Source organism: Bufo bufo, chromosome 2, assembly GCF_905171765.1.
Source record: "Bufo bufo chromosome 2, aBufBuf1.1, whole genome shotgun sequence".
Taxonomy (NCBI): Eukaryota; Metazoa; Chordata; class Amphibia; order Anura; family Bufonidae; genus Bufo; species Bufo bufo.
In genome coordinates this window covers 777,586,013-777,613,403 of record NC_053390.1, presented here as the reverse complement: position 1 = coordinate 777,613,403, position 27,391 = coordinate 777,586,013, and the positions used below count along the sequence as shown (strand labels likewise).

Genomic DNA, 27,391 nt, shown 5'->3' with positions numbered 1-27,391 from the left:
TGGCTGCAAATATGACCTGAAGGTTTTTTAGGTTCTCCTGCCATTCAAGTGAATGAGGCCCGCCGCGAACTTGCGGTTCACGAACATTTGATCACGTTCGTGAATCACCCCGGCCAATGTTCGTCCATCACTACTCCTGAAGCCCATATAACCTAATAGGGCATATGGACAGGGGATGTCTTCCCATAAGCCATTCCCTTTTAAAGCTAGGAAAAGGTGGGCTCCACTGATTTGCTGTTGACACAAATGCTGTTTCTTTACAAAGGAGACCATAAGTGACGAATAACTTAAGTTTGAGATGAATGGGCTTACTCACAATTTTCACACGTGGGCCCTCCACTGCCTGAGTAAAGTGGTCCATTGTGGTCCAGTAGAGTAGCCATAAGACTGTTGGTGGGCCACAGTGAGAAACCAGAGGTTCCAGAGTTACTGAGAGTGGCTGCACAAGTAGGCCCATGTGTTGGCACTGGGAATGAAATTTGTGAGAGAGTGGCTGTTTGGGAACCATTGCTAGGTCATTGTGAGATGTGGAAGCACCAGCCCAAAGTTATTGAGTTAGGCCAGGAGATAGTGAGAGACTGGCTGCCATGAGGCCTAATGAGAGGCCTGCTTATTCAAGTCCAGCAGAGTGAGGTCGCTTGTTTGGTCATGACAAGTTCATGGGGGTTCTTGGAAGATAGGCCAATTGATGAAGAGTTATTTCTCCTGTAAAGTAGAAAGTTCAGGTTCTGCACTGTCACTACAGTTAGAAGCTCTGACAGTTACAGTTGAAGAGAGCCACAGCAGAAAGGATATGCCCCCTGAGCTGTAGCAGAAAGGACCCACACCCCTGAGCTGCCAGACTGAAGAGAATTTAGCAGAGTAATTGAAATAATGAATGAGAAGCTCTCTGGATCCATGTGAGGTACAGTTAGGGCTGGTTCTAACTTGGTTAGAAGGACATTGTCATGTGCTGTATGGTGGCATAACCACTTTAAGATGAGCGATCCTATAAAGAGACTGTACCCTTTTCCAACTAGGACTTGGACTAATAATGTGTTGGTCACTCTGCATGTTCCCAACTTTGAGTAGTTGGTAATCTGTGAAGGGTAGTGGTGTAAGGCCACAAAAGCCCACAGAGCAGCATCTACATTTGGTGGCTAGTGCAAGCTTGTCATTTAAATTTTATGGGTCAGACTCTGGTAGGGAGTAGACTTCAAGAGGGCCGCAGTAGGTTGGGCAAAAGCCAAGACTCACTTTTTGTAGGACCTGTTGTAGTATTATACGGTACCTGCCCTCAGCCAAGACCGCTTAAAAAATTGTTGTGCCAAAAAATAAACTAATATCATCTGTGTCATTCAGAGGTGCTCCGCTATACTCTATATCTGGGCTACATCAGTAAGTAAAATCCAAATTAAAATTGAACTTTAATGACCCGGTACATGTAATGTGCGGTTGCACATCTAACATGACCCACATGATGTCTAATCATCTCTACGTTCTCATGACTGTGGTTCACTTAGCTGCACATCTAACATAACCCACACAATGTCTTATTAGGTCTGTTCTCAGGACTGTGGTTTACTTAATGCCACTACCGTATGTGTGTCCTTCAAGAGTTTGTCACACTGGCCAGTGCTTTGCAATGTATTAGCACAATGCAACAATGACTGACATCTCTTTCTTAGTTAAAATATTAGATCTTTTCTGAAAAACCCACATTGAAGAAGGTAGCTTCAGCACAGTGGGCAATTTCTACACCATCAGGTATTGTATGCTTTTAATAGTGATTTGGTTTTAAATGTGTTTATTTTTCTCTTATAAATTTGCTAATTTGTTTAAATAATTAAATAAAATACTTTTCTGTCATTGGAACTCTTTATATTATTCTAAGTTACATTCTGTTTACACTGACATTATAGGCTCTAGTTTTGCAGGCTCCACAAAGGAGATCTAGAATCCCAATTAAACTTTTTCCACAGTGTGGCTGGACATTCACTTTAAAATGGAAGAGATGAAGATGAGATAAACCATAACCATATTTTAGGATTAGTTACCTTTTTTCTTCTTCCTTTTGCAGTACAGGCAGCACACAATTATCAGTATGGGAATAATGAGAAGGATGGTCAGGTACAAAAATTTGATATCTGGAATGAAAACTGAAACAAAGAAACATTATATGAATAATTGTTGAAAAATTATTTCAGTAATTTCACATTCTGATAGATATATATACATATATATAAAGAAGGACATATATATATGTGTGTGTGTATGTATGTATGTATGTATGTTCCGCGATCACTCAAAAATGCAACCATCGATTTCAACGAAACTTGTACACCTATACACATCCCTTTCTACCTGGAAAGAAATCTTGTTGGGGTCATTCGCCCCTACACAGCAGCTGCATGGAGTTTGTATGCTCCAACTGTTTTTGCTACACACATATTGCTCTGTAACTCAAAAACGAGTAGAAGATCAACTTCTACTAAACTTGGTACACATATCACTTACTATCTGGGAAAGAATACTGTGGAGGTAACATGCCGGTACACAATGAGTGTCCGTCTGTCTGTCTGTTCTTTATGCACGACCAAACGGCTGGACCGATCTTCACCAAATTTGGAACACCGGTACATCAGGTGTCCGGGAAGATTTTAGTCTCAGCTCTCTAGGACGTACCGTTCCTGAGATATTCCCAAAAAATGACCTGCATTAGCCAATACAAGCCTGCAAGTCTTTCTCTTCATATCCCAACAGCCATACACATGGTCACATGTCCCTTATCAGCCAATAGAAGCTCGCAGGCCCTTAGTCTCCACATACACACAGTTTTACTCCAGGTTTCCATAACAACCCAGCCATTTTTCTTCACTACTGTAGATCAGCTTTAGGCTAGGGCTACACAACAATAAGTCGGACAACTACACTGCTACATGGCAATGAAAATTTTGGAACCGCACAACACCGGGACCCAACCTTATCCCGAGCCTGGGAGAATGTGGTAATAATTGATGGTGAACCACAAAAACCTGGGGCCGAGTCGATGCTTCCCCGTTTTGTCATTCACCAGGAACGGGGTGAGCAAGGCGTATCGCAAGCTCGTATTGGAAATTGCCCACCAACATGTTCTTGGGGGTCACTTGGGGTGGCAGAAAATGCAGGACCGAATACTACAGCGGTTTTACTGGCCCAGTGTGTTCAGAGAGGTAGAAGAGTTTTGTAAGTCTTGCCCAACCTGCCAGATAAATAGCCCCCAGCCACATTTTCGGAGTACCCTGGTGCCTCTCCCAATTATTGAGGTCCCGTTCGAGCAAATCGCTATGGATCTCATAGGCCCAGTCCCGAAGTCCGCTAGAGGGCACCAACACATCTTGGTCATCCTCGACTACGCTACTCAGTACCTGAAGGTGTTGCCATTGCGACATACATCAGCCAAATTCATAGCTGAGGAGTTAATGGAGATGTTTTGCCGAGTGGGACTACCTAAAGAGGTTGTGACTGACCAAGAGACCCCTTTTATGTCCAAGGTCATGAGGGAACTCTGTAAGTCACTCCACATAAAACAGCTACGGACGTGGCAAGTGCCGGACTGTATACGGAGGGTGCTCAGGGACTGATGGTTCCCACCTCCCCCTTTTTCCCCTTAGGGCGTTTAGGGAGTCTGGCCCAGTCACGGTTATGGTGAAGTAGGTGGCAGATTAGGGCCATTAAGGGTTAATTGACTGGGATCCTCCTTAGATTGGATGGGGGCGGTGCAGGAAATCCTGTAGGTTACATATACTAGGGATGTCCCGATACCATTTTTTTAAGACTGAGTACGAGTACCGATACTTTTATTTAAGTACTCACCGATACCAATTACCGATACTAATTTTAACAATAAAATACACACACATGTATTTTCTGACCACTGACCAACCAAAAGGCCCAAAAACAGAACTATAACATTCCAAGGAGATGTTATACTGTATGGGGGCAGCCACAAGGAGACGTTATACTGTATGGGGGCAGCCACAAGGAGACGTTATACTGTATAGGGGCAGCCACAAGGAGACGTTATACTGTATGGGGCAGCCACAAGGAGATGTTATACTGTATGGGGGGACAGCCACAAGGAGACGTTATACTGTATGGGGGCAGCCACAAGGAGACGTTATACTGTATGGGGGCAGCCACAAGGAGACGTTATACTGTATGGGGGCAGCCACAAGGAGACGTTATACTGTATGGGGGCAGCCACAAGGAGACATTATACTGTATGGGGGCAGCCACAAGGAGACGTTATACTGTATGGGGGCAGCCACAAGGAGACATTATACTGTATGGGGGCAGCCACAAGGAGACATTATACTGTATGGGGGGCAGCCACAAGGAGACGTTACACTGTATGGGGGCAGCCACAAGGAGACGTTACACTGTATGGGGGCAGCCACAAGGAGACGTTATACTGTATGGGGGCAGCCACAAGGAGACATTATACTGTATGGGGGCAGCCACAAGGAGACATTATACTGTATGGGGGCAGCCACAAGGAGACATTATACTGTATGGGGGGCAGCCACAAGGAGACGTTACACTGTATGGGGGCAGCCACAAGGAGACGTTACACTGTATGGGGGCAGCCACAAGGAGACGCTACTGTATGGGGGCAGCCACAAGGAGACGTTATACTGTATCGGGGCGGCCACAAGGAGACGTTACACTGTATGGGGGCGGCCACAAGGAGACGTTACACTGTATGGGGGCGGCCACAAGGAGACGTTATACTGTATGGGGGCGGCCACAAGGAGACGTTACACTGTATGGGGGCGGCCACAAGGAGACATTATACTGTATGGGGGCGGCCACAAGGAGACATTATACTGTATGGGGGGCAGCCACAAGGAGACGTTACACTGTATGGGGGCAGCCACAAGGAGACGTTATACTGTATGGGGGCAGCCACAAGGAGACATTATACTGTATGGGGACGGCCACAAGGAGACGTTACACTGTATGGGGGCAGCCACAAGGAGACGTTATACTGTATGGGGGGCAGCCACAAGGAGATGTTATACTGTATGGGGGCCACAAGGAGACATTATACTGTATGGGACGGCCACAAGGAGACGCTACTGTAAGGAGTCAGGACAACAATTTTTGAAGCCCCCCCTCCTCAGTATAATAGTCTTGTGGCCATCATACAGTAATGTATATTTCTTCTTGCCCTAATGCCTGCTTTTAGAGATCAATGTGCAGCTTGCAGGCAGGAAGGGAAGGACCAGGGCCATAGAAGACAGACACTATCACTTTTAGAGGGACTCGCTCCTGGCAAACACAGCTCTGCTGCAGTGAATGCAGTGGAGCAGACTGTGATGTAATTATAGTTATTGCAGGGACTCAGAGAATCGTCTGACAGTTTATTAGTTAAAACGAATCTAATGAGTCAGAGACTGTGTCACCCCAGACTTCCTGCTCTGCTACATGCACCCTGTACACACACAGCTCCACTACATGCTATGCTAATAATGCCCCCCCTTCCCCCCGGACAGACTTACAGGGAGCCGCAGAGCAGGAGGTCTGGCAGGGACTCGGTGACACGTCTGTGACTCATTGGATTCTTTTAACTAATAAACTGTCAGACGATTCTCTGCGTCCCTGTGCTGTGAGTCAGTGCTGGTTGCCTCTGATTGGTTGGAGGGCGGGGAGGGGCGGGCCTAGCTTCCACTTTAGGCTCCAATTACACTGCCTGCTGCTGCCTGTGAAGCTGTTAGCTGTGCGAGATGCAGGGGCCGCGGACGGACACATAGAAGCGGCGCACAGGTATCGGCAGTGGTATCGGGGACATTTGCACGAGTACATGTACTCGTGCAAATGCCCGGTATCGGTCCCGATACCGATACTGGTATCGGGACATCCCTAACATATATCCCCTCCCTGTTCCGGTCACTTCCTCTTGCCAGTGGAAGCAAATTGGCCCTCCCTCCCTTCCTTTGCGGTTATTCTTGGGAGGTGGGTCGAAGTGCAAGGTTATGATCAGTTATGGATACTTGGTTATTCTGTTTGTTTTTTCTATTCTCAAGAGCCTTGCTCGTTGGGAGTCCAGCGGTTGGATACCGCTCCAATGATTACAGTTTTTGAGAGCTGCGAATTCTGGTAAAGTTTATGAAGTCACAGCTGGTGGCAGTTAAGTACAGTGGAGATATGGTGGTAGCAGATGGCGTACTTGCCCGCTGGGAGTCCAGCGGTTGGCATACCGCTCCGAGATTGCGGTTTATTAAGGTTTGCCGCTTTAATAAAGAAGCTGTGGCCGATCACCACCCAGCAATAAAGTGACACAGTTGTTGGTGTGTTTTGTTATGAATCAAGGTTGGGTAAAGGGGCTAAGGGTGAGTTAAAGGTGGTAACCCTCCCCTTTTTCATCTGCAAACGGATGGCCTGGTAGAAAGATTTAATCAAACATTAAAAAACATGTTAAAAAGAGTGGTGTCTAAGGATGGGAGGGACTGGGACCTTTTTCTGCTCTATCTCATGTTCGCAGTGCAAGAAGTGCCCCAGTTCTCGCCCTTTGAACTGCTATATGGCAGACACCCTCATGGTCTGTTGGACATAGCCAAAGAAGCATGGGAACAACAACCCACACCGCACAAAAGTGTTATTGAGTACGTCACCCAGATGCAAGGATGGATGGAGACAGTTTTGCCTCTGGTCAGGGAGCATATGGAGGCAGCGCAGCGAGCCCAGAGTAGGATCTATAATCAGCAGGCTCGGGTCCAGAACTTTAACCCGGGTGATCGGGTTTTGGTACTGGTACCAACCATAGACAGTAAGTTCTTAGCTAGGTGGCAGGGGCCCTACGAGGTACTCGAGAAAGTGGGAGAGGTAAATTACAAGGTACAACAGCCGGGGCAGCGAAAGCCGGAGCAGGTGTACCATGTGAATTTACTAAAACCATGGAAAGATAGGGAGTAGTGATGAGCAAGCATGCTCGGCCTAATACCCGTTCGGCTCGAGCATCGCTATGCTCGGCACATGGCGGTACTCGGCCGAGTACCACATGTGCTCGAGCGCCATGCTCAAGTCTCCTCCCCGCACGTTTTGCGGCTGCTAAGCAGCCAATAAACGTGCAGGTAAGTACTGTCATCACTGTAATGCCAGTAGCCATGTTGGCTACTGGCATTACAGTGATTGGCTGGCCGGAACGCGTTATCGGGTGCTATATAGCACCCGATGACGCGGGTTCGGCTCATTGCGAGTCAGGGAGAGCTGCGCTTAGGAAGGGACAGATAGTGTAGGGAGATTGTGATCGCAATATATTCTAGTGAATAACGTTTCAAAGACCCAAAAGTCCTTTTAAGGACTATTGTGTGTGGTGGCAGCAATTTAATTATGCAAAGTAGTACTCGATTTTTTTTTTTATACTTTGCGAAATAGCGATTCTTTTGCTATATAGAAGGTGTCTGCAGTGACTTGTGACATCTGTGCAGCAATACCTTCTGTGTGTCAGGGGCAGAGATAGGAAGAATTATAGTGAAAACAAGAATTTTTTCCCCATAATCTATCCACATTTTTTATGTCAACGGTGTAATATGTGAATTGCGTGATCTGTGCTTCAACACCTTGTGTGGTTGTCAGGCCCAGATATAGGGAAAAAATAAAAATACAGAAAACACAATTTCTTTTCCCCATAATCTATCCACATTTTTGCTGTCAACTGTGTAATCCATGAATTGCATGATCTTTCCTTTAACACCTTGTGTAATTGTCAGGCACATATATAGGAAAAAATGTAAAATACAGAAAACAATTTTTCTCCAATAATCTGTCCACATTTTTGCTGTCAACGGTGTAATCTGTGAATTGTGTGATCTGTGCTTCAACACCTTGTGTGGTTGTCAGGCCCAGATATAGGGAAAAAATTATAATACAGAAAACACTTTTTTTCCCCATAATCTATTCACATTTTTGCTGTCAACAGTGTAATCTGTGAATTGTGTGATCTGCGCTTCAATAGCTTGTGTGGTTGTCAGGCCCAGATATAGGGAAAAATAGAAATAGAAATAGAAACTACATCAGAAAACAGTGTCTGTACCGCAGATTCCAATAATCTGGGCCTAAAATAGTGTCCATATTCTGTGGTGTTCTGTGATATATACTGTCCTGCATCCGAAAACTGTGTCTTTAGCGTACAGTAAAAAAATCTGCGCCACATCTAGTGACAAAACCATTAATATGAAGAAGGCGAGCACTAAGGGACGGGAAGTGGGCGTGATGCTGATGGTGCACGCAGAGGCCGTGGCCCTGGGCACAATGAAACTGTGCCTGCTGCCAGTGCACCAGAAAAAAAAAATCCACTGTACCTTCATGTCCAATTTAGGCTACTTTCACACTTGCGGCAGGACGGATCCGACATGCTGTTCAGCATGTCAGATCCGTCCTGCGGCTATTTCGCCGTGCCTCCGGACCGCCGCTCCGTCCCCATTGACTATAATGGGGACGGGGCGGAGCTCCGACGCAGCACGGCGGTGCATGGCGAAAGCCGCGGGACTAAAAAGCCTGAAATGCAGTAATTTTAGTCCGGCGGCCTTTCTCCATGCACCGCCGTGCTGCGCCGGAGCTCCGCCCCCGTCCCCATTATAGTCAATGGGGACGGAGCGGCGGTCCGGCGGCACGGCGAAATAGCCGCAGGACGGATCCGACATGGTGAACAGCATGTCGGATCCGTCCTGCCGCAAGTGTGAAAGTACCCTAAGCTGGGCAGCGCAGGACAACACTGTCCAAGTTGGACCAGTGCGAACAGTTGGTCGGTTGGATTGCTGAAGATAATGCTTCCAGTCGGTTAAGCACCACCCTCTCTTCCACCAAGTCAAGTCTCTGTAGCCAAGAGTCTGGTCAACCGAATCCTCACTCTGATCATCCTTCCTCCCACCATGGAGAAGCTTGCCAAGCGAGTGATCCCACACTCGGATATTCCCAGGAGCTCTTTCCAGCGCCACTATTACATTTGGCCCTCGCGCCCAGCACGCTTGAAGAGGGACCTGAGATATTGTGCCCTGATTTCCAACCTCTTGAGCCTTCACAGTCTCAAGAAGATGACGGTGGTGAACGGCAATCATTCGTTCATGAGGTGGATGATGATGAGACACAGTTGTTAATCACTGAGGTTGTGGTTAGGTCAAGTCAGGAGGATGAGCAGAGTGAGAAAGTGGAAGAGGTGGTTGACGATGAGGTCACTGACACAACATGGGAAGGTGAAAAGCCGAGTGAGGACAGCATTACAGAGGGGGAGGGATCCGCAGCACCGCAACAGGCTGGAAGAGGCAGTGGGGTTGCAAAAGGGAGAAGTCGGCCACACCAAACAGGCCCGCAACCGTTACACCGAGCAGCCCTATGCATAAATCTACCTTGCCAAGGGGTAGGTGTTCCGCAGTATGGCACTTTTTTGATGAAAGTGCAGACGACAAAAGAGTGGTAGTTTGCAACCTGTGCCGTACCAAAATAAGACGGGCATGAACACTAGCAACCTCACCACCATCAGCATGATCCGCCACATGGCATTCAAGCACCCTAACAAGTGGGCCGAACACCTGGGTCCACAATCTGGGTCTGCGGGTCACACCGCTGCCTCCTCTTCCCCTGTGTTACGCACTACTGGCCAATCCCTTGTCGAAGGCGCAGACCCGGATGCACCTCGACAAAAAAAATCACAGAAAAAACTAAGATAAAAAACATCCTGCACGGTATGATATACAATTGTGCGGATGTCCCTGGCCATATTATTGAAGAAAATCACAGAAATAAGATAATAATGCACTTAGTAAAGTAGATGCAAGCATTATATATGGACAAAGTCCTCACTCTGATATGATAATATCTTTGACACTTAGTCAATATATTTTGATCAAAACACATCTAAGCCCGCCTACCAAGCGCCAAGGTGGTCTCAGGTCAGACGGGTCCTACGCTAAACCTACCTAAGTCATTGGGCTTCTATGTTCAGGAGCGCAGACGCCGCACATATGGTGTGCTGCTCCTAGTCACCTCCATGTGCGTCAAGCAACCAATGGGAGGAGGAGCAAGCACACCCATATGTGCCACCTAATCGGGCTTAGATGTGTTTTGATCAAAATATATTGACTAAGTGTCTCAGATATTATCATATCAGAGTGAGGACTTTGTCCATATATAATGCTTGCATCTACTTTACTAAGCGGATGCCCCTTGCCCTGCACCTGGACCTTCGCATGAACCATCAGCAACAACATCCACTTCCCTGTCCCAGCGCAGCATCCAAATGTCATTTGAACGCAAACGCAAATACCCACCCACAGGCCATAGCACTAACTGCGCAACTTTCGAAATTACTGGCCCTTGAAATGTTGCCATTTAGGATTGTGAACACTGAGGCCTTCCGCAGCATGATGTCGGCGGCCGTCCCTCGGTACGCAGTCCCCAGTCGCCACTATTTTTAACGGTGTGCCTTGCCCGCCTTACACCAGCATCTGTCCCAGAACATCACCCGTGCTCTGACCAACGCAGTTACTGGGAAGGTCCACTTAACCACAGACACATGGACAAGTGCTGGTGGCCAGGGAAGCTACATTTCCCTGACCGCACACTGGGTGAATGTTGTGGAGGCAGGGAGTTAGTTGTAACCTGGGATGGCACAGGTGCTACCCACCCCAGGATTGCGGGCCCTATGTCCATCAGGGTGTCCACCAGCAGCTATGTTACTGGCTCCAACCCCCACTTCTCCTCCTCCGCCACCGCCTCCTCCTCCACTTCCACCTCCAGCAGCAGTCAGCCATCAGTTGCTAGCTGGAAACAGTGTAGCACTGCTGTGGGTAAGCGTCAACAGGCCATGCTGAATTTGATCTGCTTAGGGGACAAACAGCACACCGCCGTAGAGCTGTGGCAGGGTATAAGGGACCAGACCGAGCTGTGGCTCTCGCCACTGAACCTACAACCAGGCATGGTTGTGTCTGACAATGGCCGTAACTTGGTGGCGGCTTTGGAGCTCGGCAACCTGACACACATCCCATGCCTAGCCCAAGTCTTAATCTTAGTGGTTCAGCGGTTTATCAAAACCTATCCCAATTTGCCAGAGCTACTAGTGAAGGCGCGCTGCGTGTGTACTCATTTCCGCAAGTCGTCCACAGCTTCAGCCGGTCTGTCAACGCTGCAGCAGCGCTTGCGACTTCCAGCTCACTGACTGTTGTGGGACGTGAGCACACGCTGGAACTCTACGTTCCACATGTTGGCCAGGCTTTGTGAGCAGCAGAGGGCAGTTGTGGGATACCAGCTTCAACATGGTCATCGCCTTTCGAGTCAACTGCGAGTCAACTGCCACTATTCACAAGCGAGGAGTGGGCATTGATGTCAGACCTCTGTGAGGTTTTAAAAAGCTTTGACGAATCCACACAGATGGTTAGTGGCGATAATGCTATTCTCAGCATAACCATCCCACTGCTGTGTCTACTCAAACGATCGCTGCTCCTGAAATGGGGGAGGACATTACACAGGGTGATAGCCAGACCACTCACAGTTAGTCTTCTCAGTGCGAATTGGACCATGAAGAGGAGGAGGAGGAGATGGAGACTGTTGCCTCTGCTACCAGAGGGTAGTACCCATGGAACTTTAATTCCATCTGTTCAGCGTGGATGGGCAGAAGAGGAGGAGGAGGATGATGAGGAGATGGAGAGCCATCCTGATGTCGACATCGACATCTTGCCTGTTGGTACTCTTGCACACATGGCTGACTTCATGTTAGGCTGCCTTTCCAGCGATCCTCGCGTTATACGCATTTTAGATAACACGGATTACTGGGTGTTCACCCTTCTCGACCCCTGCTACAAAGAGAACTTCTCATTCCTCTGGTGGAGAGGACGAGCAAAATGGTGCAATACCAGAAGATGGTTGTTGGAAAATTGCTCTGAAGTAGGCCTCGGAGCTGTACTCTCTCAGGAAATCAATGGGGAGGAACATCCCGTTGTTTTCCTGAGCTGCAAACTCACCCTAGCCGAAACTAGGTACAGTATAGTGGAGAGAGAGTGCCTGGCCATCAAATAGGCACTCGAGTCGCTCCGCTATTATCTGTTGGGGAGAAAGTTCCGTCTGGTGACCGACCACTCCCCTCTCAAGTTGATGAGCCAGGCCAAAAAGAGGAATGCTCGGGTCTCCAGATGGTTCTTGTCATTACAGAACTTCAAGTACTCAGTGGAACACAGGGCAGGCCGCTTACAGGGAAACGTGGATGCCCTGTACCGGGTACACTGTCTGGCAAGTGTTCACCCCCTCAGGGTTGAACAAAATGGGGAGGTATGTAGGAATTCGCAAGGATCCGTCGTTGACGGAAGGTGTGTGTCACCGAGGTTCCTGGCCTCGGTGAAGTAAGAGCCGGTACTTTCTGGTGTCAGCGGCAGCTAATGCAGATTGACACTTTGCTATTTTAGTATGGCTGTATAGCTGATCCGGGACGGCTCTTACTGGGAGTAGTCAAAAGTTATGGGTGGGTGACTACTCCCCACGTTCCAGGCCGAGTCTTGACTGGCCTATAAAAAACCCAGCCAGCAGTGTCAGCTGGGGGTGATTACCTATTTCTGACAGAGGAGCTCTGACAATCGCTGGTGTGGGAACTGAGCTCTGTGCTGGGCTGAAAAGCTGAGACCTGTGCATTGGGAGAGCAGGCCACCTAAAGCCTGACTGCTGGAGGCAGAACCGCTGACAAGGTGACATTTTCCACTTGGTGTGAACAAACACCAACCTTGCAAAGAGTGTTTTATGTTTGACCTTATGTGTGAATAAACACAGACATTTGAATTACGAACTTGAACTTTGCCTCTGTACTGCACCCGCTTATCCCAACTACCAGAGCGAATTCCCACATAGTATATATATATATATATATATATATATATATATATATATACATATTTTTATATATATATATATATACAGTGAGGAACAGATGTATTTGAACACCCTGCGATTTTGCAAGTTCTCCCACTTAGAAATCATGGAGGGGTCTGAATTTCACATTGTAGGTGCATTCCCACTCTGAGAGACAGAATGAAAAAAATAATTTCAGCAAATCACATTGTATGATTTTTAAAGAATTCATTTGTCTTGCACTGCTGAACATAAGTATTTGAACACCTGAGAAACAGCAAGAATTCTGGCTCTCAAAGACCTGTTACTGTGCCTTTAAAAAGTCCACCTCTACTCCACTCATTAATCTAACTTAGTAGCACCTGTCTGAGCTCTTTAAAGACCCCTGTCCACCCCACAGTCAGTCAGACGCCATCTACTACCATGGGCAAGACAAAGAGCTGTCAAAAGACACCAGAGACAAAATTGTGGACTTCCACAAGGCTGGAAAGGGCTAAGGGGCAATTGCCAAGCAGCTTGGTGAAAATAGATCAACTGTTAGAGCAATTGTTAGAAAATGGAAGAGGCTAAAGACGACTGTCAGTCTCCCTTGGACTGGGGCTCCATGCAAGATCTCACCTCATGGGGTATCACTGATGATAAAAAAGGTGGAGATAAGCCCAGAACTACAAGAACTGTTGCAGAAATTTCTGCGACTGAAAATCAGTTCAATTTATTTGAATGGGGTTGTTGTGGTGGCAAGCACATAGATTTCTGCAGGCCTCATACAGATGAATGAAACTGAGTCTTAAGCAAGGAAGTGTCTCTGTATCTTCCTCATTGCCATTGGTATAGAAGCATAAGTACAGAAGGTGCAGACGTTGCATTAAACCTGGACCCTGGAGCCCATATGAGGAGGGCAGTGCTACAATAAATGATGTGTAATAGGGGGCACTGTTACAGATTTTGCATTGCAACCCCCCTCCTATTGCACATATTTGCTGGCAGGACAAGTATGTGAATAATAGGGTAGGTAAGAGCACTATAGATCCTTACAATTTTAAGAATAATCTAATATACTGTACTTTATTAATAAATATCTCCAAATCTTTTAGAACCTTTTGAACTTCTACAGCAACCCCCGACACATGTGCCAAAGATGGCACGCAGGCCATATTTTGTGGATAAGCAACAGCAATGTGATGCTCAGTACTGGCTGCATACCACTACTACTTCTCCACTGCTCAAATACAATAGATCATTAAAAGAATGTAATGTGCTGTGGGGGAAAGGGGGCAGGAGGATGGAAGGATGATCGTGAGCTTGGAAGAAAGCACTGTGATTAATTTGGGGATGGGGAAGGATGGTGAGCCTGCATGTGACTGCTGGGGAGGATAGGGACACGATTAGGGTGGCCACTTGCAGAGCCCCAAAAAGGAGGTCATCACATTCTGAGAAGGAGGACAACATACCAGGGATAGTGGCGCACAATAGTACTACATACTACATGCCCAGGTTATACCAGCATGCTCCATATCACTATATACAGGAAGATGTATAACTTATACCAGCTGTACATATATATTTCTACACAGGAGATACCCAGGTTATACCAGCAGGGTCCATATCATTTATATACAAGAAGATGTATAACTTATACCAGCTGTACATATATAATAATATACAGATATATCCAAGTTATACCAGCATACTCCATATAACTAAATACAAGAAGATGTATGACTTATTCTAGGCCTGCGGACAGTAAAATATAATTATATACAAGACATGCCACAACCATGTTGATAAACTAGGGCAGGCCAGGGGCATTGTCAGTTTAAGTACCTGGGTTGTGTGTGGACACAATAAGTGAGTCAGGGCCAGGCAGAGGAACGGAAGACTGGAAGAGGCAGAGAGCGGCGCTAGACCGGCGTCAATGCTGGCAGTGGCACCCGCGCTTCGTCCTGCCTGCTGTAGATAACAGTTCTCTCCGACGATGCAGGCAGCTCTGGATGGCGTTGTGACGTCATGTCATACAGCACACTGTGCGGACGACGTGCTGCCTGCCTGCCCCTGCCATGGATAAACCTAAATGGACCCTGACCCTGTACCACACTAAAAAGGAGGACTCCTGACTGTCCGTCCTGGTCTTGCGCCGGACAGAGGACCAGAAGTCTAAAAACCGGACTGTCCGGCCTAATACCGGATGTTTGACCACCCTAGACACAATGGGGAGCAAGCTTCTAACAACTTTGGGGTGGGGGGGATGGGAAATGATGGTAAGCTTGCATGTGATTGCTGGGGGTGGATGGGGGGGATTATGGGGAACAAGCCTCTGGAACCTTTGGGACATGTTGGAAAATACTGAGTCTGCACTCCCCCTGCATGCAGAACCTGCCAGGTACTGTGTGTCTGCAAGAGGGAGGTGGAACCAAACTTCAGGAGAAAGTTAGGGAAGTTTTAGAAGTGCGCAACACAGGAAGTAGAGAGAGACTCTCTAAGGGTTGCGTCTGAACTCTAGGTGCCTTAAGGACTTTGTGATGTCACAGCGTCATGTCACATGCTAAAGTCACATGGGTTTGAAGCAGCCACGGGATGTAGCAGGAAGCTAAGATCTACATCCAAGGTGCTGTGGTAGTAATGATTAGTAATATAATATAAAAATAATATTAACTGATCCTAATCACGGTGATTACAGTGAGTGACATGGTGAGTTTGGGATCAAGGCTTCCAATGTCATGTGACCCTTTGACATCACAAGGTCCTTACGGCGCATGGAGTTTAGACACTACCAATCTGTAAGCAGTCCTGCACTGAGAACCAGCAGAAACAGAGGTATCTACAGATTTGGAAAGTGTGACTTGCTGAATTGAGAGACAAAGAGCAGTGCAGAGGGCTGCAAGTTAAAGACACCGTACAGAGCAGAACATAAGCTGTATGCCAGCCCTAGAACCAAGGAAGTGGATTGCAAGAGAGCAAAAGTGTGATCTCTGTACAAACACTGGATTACAACTCAATGTAAGTAATCGAGTATAGAGGGCACCTGGTGTAAGAACAGTTGAACTGTATCCTAAAGAGAATATTTACAGACTTGCATTGCTGTCCTGACAACAGACTTGCATTGCTGTCCTGACAACAGAACAGTGTTTCTAGAGATTGTTCACAATCAGAAGTTTAAAAGATATTTTGAGATAAAAATCATTTATTCAGTTGGTCGTTATAAAAAATTTGGAACTACTGTCTTTGTGCAGCCTTGATTTTCTCTAGTAGCAGGATGTGAATTTTCACTCTGTTCCATCAGACAGCTCAGCTGACGGCTCCTTATCTCTGATTTATGACCTTATAAACACTCATTATAGTTCAATTCTTATCTTACTGACTGTGGCTTAAATAATTCCTGATAAGAATGTGGCTTAAATAAGTGTTTATGACCTTCTAGTAATTTAGAGATAAGGGTTATTAGTAGCAATTGTCGAGCACCAAAGTGCTCGTGTGCTCTGGTGCTCTACAGAGCACCCAAGCACAATGGAAGTCAATGGGAGAACCTGAGCATTAAACCAGGCACCCCCTGCTCTGAAGAGGGGAGGGTGTCGGGACTCTAGTTTGGCTTAGGAGTCCCTGATCTGACTCCATATATAGCTATGTCTATCCATATATGAAGTCAGTGCTTGGGGACACCCAGTGTATTTAAATCTAATTTAGCCTCTATTTATGAAAAGTTTCTGCTGGGATTTGAACTCACAACCTTCTACATTACAGCCAAGAATCTTAACAACTACACTATAGAGCTGCATGGCCAGTAATTAAAAAAAATAATAATATATATATATATATATATATATAGAGAGACTTCTGCTGTTAAGAGTAGTAAGTATTCCTATACAGCAGAAGTCTCGTATCTTTTTAGTAACTGGCCATGCAGTTCTATAGTGTAGTGGTTAACATTCTGGGCTGTAATGTAGAATGGTGTGAGTTTGAATCCCATCAGAAACGTTTCAGAAATAAAGGCTCAATTTAATTTAAACATATATAAGTTTTTAGCCAAATCATACAAAAAAGGTTGCCGAACCCTGTTCTACAGTATGTGGTTTTTCAAATTTAGGCCGCATCTCATTGCATAACAAGCTAAGTTATATGCAGTTAAAGCATCCAAGTGCCTGAGTAAAACCCATGCATATTTTATATAAAACTTCTATAATGCTTTTTCCATCCACAATTGAGTTGACAAGGCCTATTTTGGCCCCTAGAAGACGTGTTATAAAGAGGCCTGGGTGTACACTGATCCCTGTTTAGACAATCTTTAAATGGAGACTATTCAGGGCTGTTGCTACTCTCCATAATAGTGGGTGGTGTCCTGTTCAGATCATTCCAAGAGGACAATAGACAATCCTGAAAGAAAAACCCAAGATAACAGCAAAAGACCTACAGAAGACTCTAGAAAGTGCAAAAACCTTGGTAGACATGATTACTATTAGAAACATTTAACAAGAATGTTGATCATGATAGGACACTACAAAAAAGGCTATTTCTGAAAAAAAAATACAATGCGGCCCATCTCAAATATGCCTAAGATCACCTACACTCACCTAAAGAATTATTAGGAACACCTGTTCTATTTCTCATTAATGCAATTATCTAGTCAACCAATCACATGGCAGTTGCTTTAATGCATTTAGGGGTGTGGTCCTGGTCAAGACAATCTCCTGAACTCCAAACTGAATGTCAGAATGGGAAAGAAAGGTGATTTAAGCAATTTTGAGCGTGGCATGGTTGTTGGTGCCAGACGGGCCGGTCTGAGTATTTCACAATCTGCTCAGCTACTGGGATTTTCACGCACAACCATTTCTAGGGTTTACAAAGAATGGTGTGAAAAGGGAAAAACATCCAGTATGCGGCAGTCCTGTGGGCAAAAATGCCTTGTGGATGCTAGAGGTCAGAGGAGAATGGGACGACTGATTCAAGCTGATAGAAGAGCAACGTTGACTGAAATAACCACTCGTTACAACCGAGGTATGCAGCAAAGCATTTGTGAAGCCACAACATGCACAACCTTGAGGCGGATCGGCTACAACAGCAGAAGACCCCACCGGGTACCACTCATCTCCACTACAAATAGGAAAAAGAGGCTACAATTTGCACGAGCTCACCAAAATTGGACTGTTGAAGACTGGAAAAATGTTGCCTGGTCTGATGAGTCTCGATTTCTGTTGAGACATTCAAATAGTAGAGTCCGAATTTGGCTTAAACAGAATAAGAACATGTATCCATCCTCTGATGGCTACTTCCAGCAGGATAATGCACCATGTCACAAAGCTCGAATCATTTCAAATTGGTTTCTTGAACATGACAATGAGTTCACTGTACTAAAATGGCCCCCACAGTCACCAGATCTCAACCCAATAGAGCATCTTTGGGATGTGGTGGAACGGGAGCTTTGTGCACTGGATGTGCATCCCTCAAATCTCCATCAACTGCAAGATGCTATCCTATCAATATGGGCCAACATTTCTAAAGAATGCTATCAGTACCTTGTTGAATCAATGCCACGTAGAATTAAGGCAGTTCTGAAGGCAAAAGGGGGTCCAACACTGTATTAGTATGGTGTTCCTAATAATTCTTTAGGTGAGTGTATATGTTCCACAATGCTTCTGGGAAAATGTATAGATAGAGAAGACAAAATGAGATTTTAGCACCAACGCACACAGCTATGTTTGGAGGAATAAGAGAACTGCACACCAACACCAAAACCTCGTTCCAACGATGGAGGAGGCGTCTTGGTTTGGGGATATTTTGCTGCCTCAGGGTCTGGGAGTCTTGTGATCGTGAAGGTAACAGTAAATTCTAAGGTGTATGAAACATTTTAAAGTAGAATGTAAGGGCAGCAGTCCATGACCTCAAGCTGAAGAGATAATCAATAAGACAATCAATGGCCAACCAACTAGTAACCCCAGGAAAATTATGGGCAAATTATTTATTACGGTTTATCAGTTTGTTAACAGGCAAGAAGAATTACCAAAATGTAAGTTACCTATATCAGTTCTGCTTGTTTTTATGCATAACTTCTACTTATAGACAGTAAAAGAAACCAACCATGTGCTGTCTCGTATCACCATACAAAATGTGTGATAAATGTATAGTCCTAATCTCTGAAGTCCTGACAGCTCATAAACACATATTTAAGCCATATTCTTATCAGTGTGATATAAATTGAGCTATGATGAGTGTTTATGATCTGTCAGGAGTTCAGAGATAATTGTGGGGTTTACCAAAGACCAATTGAAAAAAAATAGATTTTTAGCTCAAATGAGTACAATGCAATAATAAAAAAAAAAAAGAGAGTTGGCATGCCACAAGATAGGAAATGAGGAACACAGGCAGAATAGTGATCAAGAAACTGTCAGGGTAAGCCCAGGAAGTCTGAGAATGTGGACCGCAAAAGAGAGGAATGTGAATGAGAAAAAAGTGTGAACTACCATGAGTTAGGGTTGGTTCACACTAGCGTTATGGAGTCTGTTATGGCTTTCCATTATAACAGGGTTATAACGGAACATAACGGAATCCATAGGATAGAATGCAAAACGGAAGCCTTTAAGAGGCATTCCGTTTTGCTCCGTCCTAATAGAAGTCTATGGAAAAACATAACGGATCCGTCTGGGTCCTGTTATGCAAGACGGAAAACAAAGTCCTGTTGACAGGACTTTGTTTTCCGTCTTGCATAACGGGAACCAGACGGATCCGTTTTGATTCCAATAGACTTCTATTAGGACGGCGAGCAAACGGAATGCCTTTTAAAGGCGTCCGTTTTGCATTCCGTCATAATGCAAGTCTATGGGCAGCAAAACGGATCCGTCCTTCCGTCTTATGGATTCCGTTATGTTCCGTTATAACGGAAATCCATAACGGACTCCATAACACTAGTGTGAACCCACCCTTAAAGAAGCATGGGAAGTGGTGTCGGACTGTTAAAGCCATGTTTCTGTGAGCCAGCAGAATTAGAAAGTTAAAAAGGAGTAAATCCTGAATAGAGGAGAGTTTATTGCACACTGACGAGATTTCTGGAAAGCAGAGAGGGATAAGGTCAGAGCTACATGGTGACACTGATCACGCGACAGCTGTCGCAGCCAGGATAGCTGAGTAGAGATGATCTCATATAAATAAATGGGATCACCGCGACAGTCGTGAGAAATTCAGCCATATTGGATTTCTTGTGACTGTGTCGCTGTGTAACCATAGCCTAAAGAGACTGATGTGGGTAGAATCCACCAAGGGCATCCACAATGTAGACAGGTGAGATGTACCTTGTGGGATAATTAATATAATTTTATAATTTGGATCAATACATATGTGGAAATACTAATTATGTGTAGTCTTTTTTTATTCTTTATAATAAAGAATTTTCAATAGAAAACATTTTTTTTCAACCACTTTTTGCCGCAGCCAGTTTTGATCTTTATTACACTGCAATTTTTTATTTGTTCATCCAGCCATCAACATGACCACATGAGCGCTTGTTTATTTGTAGGACAAGTTGTATTTTTCAATGGCACCATTTTGAGGTTACAAATAATGGATTGAAAGAAAATGTACTCTATCTGGAAGAGAATGGAAAACAATGGCATTTCTTCAATTGCAATGGTGTCAACCACACTGTAAATTTGAGATATTTATTCTGCAGGTTGATGCGATTATGGTAATGCAAAATTTTTACCATTTTTGTATGTTTTTGCTACTTTTTCCCAATAAATACTGATTTTAAATATTTATATTTGTAATGCTATGTTCTGAGAGCCACAACCTTTTCATTTTTTCTGTTGGCATAGCAGCCTGTTTTTTGTGGGGTGAGTTAAATTTTTCACTTGTACCATTTTCTGTATTTTTAACTCATTGACTGTTTGGAAGAGTGAAAAACAGCAATTCCATAATAGTTTTTTTAAAATATATTTTTACGGCATTCACTGTGCCGTTTAAAAGACATTCTATTCTGCAGACAAAAGTATTATGGCAGTGATACTTCTATTGGCTAACCAGAAAAATTTTGGGGGACATTTATTAACATATGTCTGCCACAATAGTGGAGTATATAAGTCGCAGATTTTGTCGCAGGCTATATTGCAGCAAAATCTGCGACTTTTCCCTGTTCACACCACTTTGGTGAAGTGGTGAGAAAAGGGGGTGTGGTATGGGCGGGCAGGCAGGCAGGCCAGGGTCATTTATCATTTTCCACGCCAGTTTTTGTCGTGGAATATGGCTTAAATCTACACCAGCGAGGATGCTGGTGTAAAGTTGAATGGCCTGCAGGAAGAATCGACAAACTTATGCACAGGCCCGCGCCTCCAGCAGCACAGAGGGACTTAAGACCAGCGTTGAAAACTCTGGTCTTAATAAATGTCCCCCTATGTTAGCAAGCTTTCAGAGCACAGGGGTTCCTTCTTCAGGCTTATACAAATGAATGACTGTGAGACGCACAGTATTTAACATCACATAGACCTTTCTTGGTAACATGGTACCATGCTATTTTTGCTATACATCATTATCTTGCTTTTAACGAGGCTGTGTGAAGGCTTATTTTTGCAAGACAAGCTGTATTTTTTTTTTTATGTTGCAACATTGAAAACCTATAGCATTTTTATTTTTGCATCGAATGAGCTTTGTGAGGGCTTGCTTTGGGCAGGATTAGCTTGTAGTTTTCGTTGGTACCATGTTGAGGTACATGAAACTTTTTGATCGCTTATTATTCCTTTTTTTCAGGTGCAATAAGCAAAAAAATATGTGATTGTGCCAATTTTGTGTTTTTTTTTTTTTTTTACATGAGGGAAAATATTTCTTGCAATTTTTGTTTTTTAGATTTTAATTTTTTTTAAACAATGTATTAAATGTATTTTTACTTTTTGTTTTTTAGTCCAACAAGGAGACGTTATCACTTGATCGCTCATATAATACACTGCAGTAATTTTGTATTGCACTGTATTATGCCTGGCAGCATAATTCTGACAGGCATTCTAATACACCCTAACAAGTGTACTAAGATGGCAATCCTATGTCCATTTCTAGGCCCATGGCTGCTGTGGCAAGCATCAGCACCCCACAATCATGAACCAGGATTGGGTGACAGAGGGAGCCCCTCACAGTCAGTTTCCTTCTGCCATTAAAAACCATCAGTATCCATCAACTGCTTTGCAGGGACGCTAATGGGGTAATAGAGGGACAGTAGCATAGCTAAAGGCTCATGGGCCATGGTGCAAGAGTTTAGCTTGGGCCTCCCCTTCTCTCAGTGCTTTTTGGCCAGGGGCAGGGAAGTATATAGCCTTCATGCTGCCTGAGGCAAAAACTGAAATGGCAATCCACTCAGTCCAAATTCATGACCTAACCCCTTCCCTCCAGCCAGAGGTGTAACTTGACCTGCATGCACTTTCTATAATACCAGTGTTTTCCTATGCGGCACTGCTACCTCTGCACCCCCTATAGCTATGCCCCGTAGAGGTAGTCCTTTCTCTTAGTTAAACTCCTTTGATGCTATGATCTCTATTGATTTCAGCCATTAGACCTGGACACAAGCTTTCATTATCATTAGATACCCAAGCACCAGCACATTCCCAGTACGGGACACCCATGTAAGACTTATTATCGAGAAGAGTAAAAACATGGCACCGTAGCCTAATGCCTCTGAGTGAGCACTATAAAAAGGTGTACAAAGATGGGCTGCAATTCCAGCATCTGTTTAAGAATAGGATTTTAAACAAGTTTTCTAGTATTAAAAAACTGTTCATTTTTTTTGTTTCCAGATAGATGACATCTAAACAGGGGTCATAGGCAATTGTTTCAGAGGACCCACACCTGTGGATATGCCATAAATGTCTGACATGGGAGTACACCATTATAGGCGTAGTCCCATCAGAGCAACTTTAGAGATAAACAATGATATCCTGTACTTGCCAACAAAGTATTAAAATGAAAAAACTGTATTCCAACATGTCTAAAAAGCAGGAGCACATAGGAAAAGATGATTACGCGTTTCAAACCACACTTATCTAGGTGACAGGTCCCTATTAATAATGTACAATTATATCTACTTACCAGCTCTAATATCATCCTGGACATATAATTGTGTCCCGTCCCCTCTTCCTTTCTTCAGTGTTGGTATTTCTCTAGTAACCTCACAGACATACTTCCCACCATCATCCTTGGTGACCCCATGTATGGTCAGGAGTGAAGAATTATTGGTCGCATTGCAAGTTATCTTACTTCTTACTTCTGAATTGCTGCTGTTCTCAGTCCTCAAAACAGAACATAACTCGGTCCCATTCTCTTCTCCAGGACTTGAAATATGCTTCCTCCATACGACTCTGAACTGTTGACCCTTATCACTGTTCCAGTGGCAGCTTATTCTTGCAATATCCAAATAAGACACATTTAAAGCTGGATCTTGTGTGATACATATCTCCCCTAGGGCCATACCTGTGTAATTAGCAAGTAATGAAGAAATGTTAGTTTAGGGCAAGTATCAGCTCATAAATTTAAGTACAGCAGAGGTCTTAATAAGCAGAGTCCAAGAAACATGTGCTGGCTATTACCAGCTTAGGAACCCCCACCACCTACGCTCACTTCCCATGAAAGTTTTTTCAGCTATAACTCCTGTCATATTCATTTCCAGGGAATAGTGGAAGTTGTAGTGTCAAAGAACTTTTTAAAGTTTCTATGGACCCCAGCATTTTCTTCTTATACTTTGACAGTCACTATTTATAGGAAGTGTGGATCCCCACCTTTCAGGAAATAGGAGTCCCCTGATGGCCTACCTAGCATATAAGTTCCTAACTCCATAACTCCCACAGCCTCGAGGAAGGAAGGGAAAGGGGCGAAATGATCAAATCCTTTAAATATGTTAAAGGTTTAAAAAAAGATTCAGGAGGGAAGTGTTCTCAATAAGAAGCTAAGAAAAAGGAGGCACAATCTGAAATTAGTTGGAGGTAAGTTTAGGAGCAATGTCAGAAAATATTATTTCACCGAAAAAGTGGTTGACGTGTGGAACAAACTTCCAGCAGATGTGGTTGGGAAATCTACATGATTGTGATAAACACATGTCTATCCTAAGATAAAGAGGAAATAATATAAGGGCAGACTAGATGGACAAGGTGATATTTTTTTCTCTCCAATCATCTATGTTTCTATGTTTCACATGTCCTATATGTGGCTGGGATAAAGAGAGTCACAAGGAGCACTAGAGGTGGAATAGGGACCCCCACTAAACTTTTTGTCGACTGCCGTGATCAACTAATCACTGGGGGTACCAATACTGGAACCCTAGCAAACAGTTGATTTTGGTCATGTATGTATTTGTAGCATTACATGGCTGCCATTCAGATGAACAAACATCCACGTAATATAAAGACAGCTTGAGTTTGCCAGAACAGGAGATGCCCTCATATAACAGCTTTCCATTTTGGCTCATAATATGCCCTAAATAAAAGGACACAGGGGTTGACTTTAGTGTTGCGCGAATTAAAGTCCACGATTTGCCTCAAAGTCGAATTTCCTCGTGCTTCGTGGTAGCGAATGAATTTTTCCCTGAATGGCAGTAAAAAACAAAAAAAATCATACTTACCTCATCCATTTGCTCGCAACAGGCCGGCCGCCACCATCTTGACGTCACCACGGGCAGCGCAAGCTTTCGAGCTCGATCTTCAATCAAGATGGCGGCGGACAGACCATCGCTAACAAATAGATTAAGTAAGTATGATTTAATTATTATTATTTTTATTTTACACTGTATTATTGCTATCAGATGCCGTGATCAGCGATGAACGCGGCATCTAAAGGGTACAATGATGGGGAGCGGCGCAATCACTGCTTCCTGTCATTGCACCTACTACTTACAAACAAATGCGCTTTGTGATGAAGTAATTTGTCACAAAGCAAATTATTTTGTAAAATTCGGTGAAGCAGCAGAATCAAAATTTTTTATACTTCGTCCATCTCTAGTTGTCTTTATGAGAAACCCCCTTTAATCCAGTTTTTTCTTTCCTTATGCTTTACAATACAGTGTTGGTAGGCAATGCTAGTCCTTACTATCTGGAAAGTTTTTGTTTCGTTATTTGTCTTTAAAGCATATGAAGAACCAATACCAGTAGAGCGGGAACCCACACATATGGCAATGCTGTGTACATGGACTCCGGAGGGTGGCACACAGACCACCTACAGTTCCAAGGTACGACCAATAAGCCCTGGTAGTTGGTAAGGCAGCACATTCTCCTCTAAAAACATGGGTTTACCTTCATATTAAGGCATGAAATTGAGCCGCAAAGATTTCTCACAGATTCCATTTAAAGTACAAGGTACTATATGAACCCATAGCAGTCTATGGTCACTTTATTACAGCTCCATACCACATGATATGTAATGCAGTCATGTGCCTGAGGCTTTCATTGTAATCTCTATAAATTTGGCTTTTGTACAGCTTTGGTGGTGAATTACTTTCAGAAAACTTTGAATGAATCAAAAGTACAGGTGAATGTAAGAAACTTTTGTAATATATCTTATCAGAGGATGAGGTTACAGCTGCCCATAGATGTCTATGGAGAGTGGAGGGAGGAGGGAGCTGCTGGATGGAGAAAGAAGCATTTTTCTCTGATAAGATATACTACAAAGTTTCTTATTCACCAGTACTAGTGATTTATGCAAAATTTGATATAAATACAGTGACCATTTAAACTATTTCATACATAAAAGGAATGTTTTACACTACTGTATTATGGATGCCTGTTGTTACAGCACCCATAGAATTATGTACATGACTTTCATTTTGCACAGGGGCTTCTGAAAGTTCTTTGTCATGGATACAAAGGGAATCTATTGGGGAAATAAAATTGTGGTTTGCTCTATTATATGCTAAATGACCAAACTATTATCTGTTAGAAGTTCAAGGAATCCGTACATTACACAGACTGGGAGGGGGAGCTCAGAAGCAATGCTTATATGCAGCGGCGCTCTGTTCCAGGGGGTCATTGTAATAAGTAATACAAAAGTCTTAATAAGTGGGCTGAATAAATAAAATGTCCCTGACAAACCCCTTAAACATTACTTGTATAAAACTAGATTATCATTTCAATTAATATATGACATAGCATGTAAGCTGAAGAAAGTGAGCTTCCTTTTCGGTAAATAGTGTAGGCAGTCATCTAATTGAGGTCACATTAGAGGGTTTGTCTCACTTCTGCAAATGGCATTAAACATGTAGAGAAAGTTAATACAAGGCACTTACTAATGTATTGTGATTGTCCATATTGCCTCCTTTGCTGGTTGGATTTATTTTTCCATCACATTACACACTGCTCGTTTCCATGGTTACAGATGACCCTGCAATCCAGCAGTGGTGGTCGTGCTTGCACACTATAGGAAAAAGCTGCTGGGTTTCTGCTGTTTCAAACAGCAGAGGCTCGGGGGTAATGTCATTGACATTTAACCCTTCAGATGCCATGGTCAAATGTGACCACAGCATCTGAGCTGAGTGCTCACGCGCATGTTACAGGCTGCCTGGCTGATATTGGGGAAGCTGTTATGTTCCTCTGTTAGCCCAGAGCCTGCCTGAGCTCCCATGTCGATCACTGGTATATTCCAATACAGGCCTGCAGGTGGCAGCACTGCATTTAATATACTGAATGCTGTGCTCTGTGATGGACAAATATCCATCACAGGACACAATTGGCAATCTAATGATTTTGCTAATTTTAAGGTGACTTAAAAAAGTAAAAGAGTTTATTAGAGAATTATATATATGTTCAAATCACCCCCTTTCCCTAAAATTTAAATAAAAATAAACAATTAAAAAAAAACATTATAGGTGTCGAAAACACCTGTACTATTAAAATATAAAACTTGTTCTATTTTTTTGCGGTGCGGACGGATCACGGTCCCATTCAAGTTGCCCGTGCAACGGAGACGGCAAATTGCGGTCCCCAATGCATGGAACGGATGCACAACGTTCGTGTGCAAGAGGCCTAAATCTGTAAACTCCATCAGGCTGACAATCCTAACTAAATTTGGATTAAATATGCAGAATCACTTCCTGTCATGATAGATTAACCTCAAGAACAATGAAGAAACACAAGAGAAAACACTTACTTTGGAGAAACAGATAGATAGTAGCGTAGAGCTGGATGACCATGGTGAGATGCCTTCACCTTCCAGTCTTCTCTATGCAGAGGTAGATGCAGCTCTGATCAACCCATGTAACCACCTCCTTCCTGGTGTCATACATAACCTTTTTTTTCCTTCTTTTGACTTTACATATCTTTGTACAAGTAGAGTTTATATTTTGTGCTATAATACATTTCTAGACAGGTTCATACTGTATATGAAAATGCTATTACTGGGCAGAATGTTTTGCTCCAATGTATCAAAGTCAAGAATAAAGGGCACTAATGAACAGACGATTGGGTTCCTGCAAAAAAAACAAACAAACATGTGAGCCCCATGTTGTACAGTACATCAAATGGATACGTTTGGACATAAAGTAAAAAAAATGTACACAAACGTATGCAATTTTGTAGTTATCTACCCTTTTTTT

At 44.0% G+C, this 27,391-nt stretch overlaps 1 protein-coding gene across 1 annotated transcript in view; it reads right to left on the bottom strand.

Annotated features, from left to right (window-relative positions):
• LOC120991812 overlaps positions 1–27,010 on the bottom strand; it is a 43,586-nt gene extending 16,576 nt beyond the window's left edge. Inside the window, exons 1-3 of the mRNA XM_040420572.1 lie at positions 26,947–27,010; positions 22,906–23,286; positions 2,037–2,138 (exon numbers count right to left, since the gene is read on the bottom strand). Of these exons, the coding sequence (XP_040276506.1) occupies positions 2,037–2,138; positions 22,906–23,286; positions 26,947–26,989 (526 nt within the window). The 5' untranslated portion in view covers positions 26,990–27,010. The remainder of the gene's footprint in view (positions 1–2,036; positions 2,139–22,905; positions 23,287–26,946) is intronic.
• Positions 27,011–27,391: the final 381 nt, after the last annotated feature.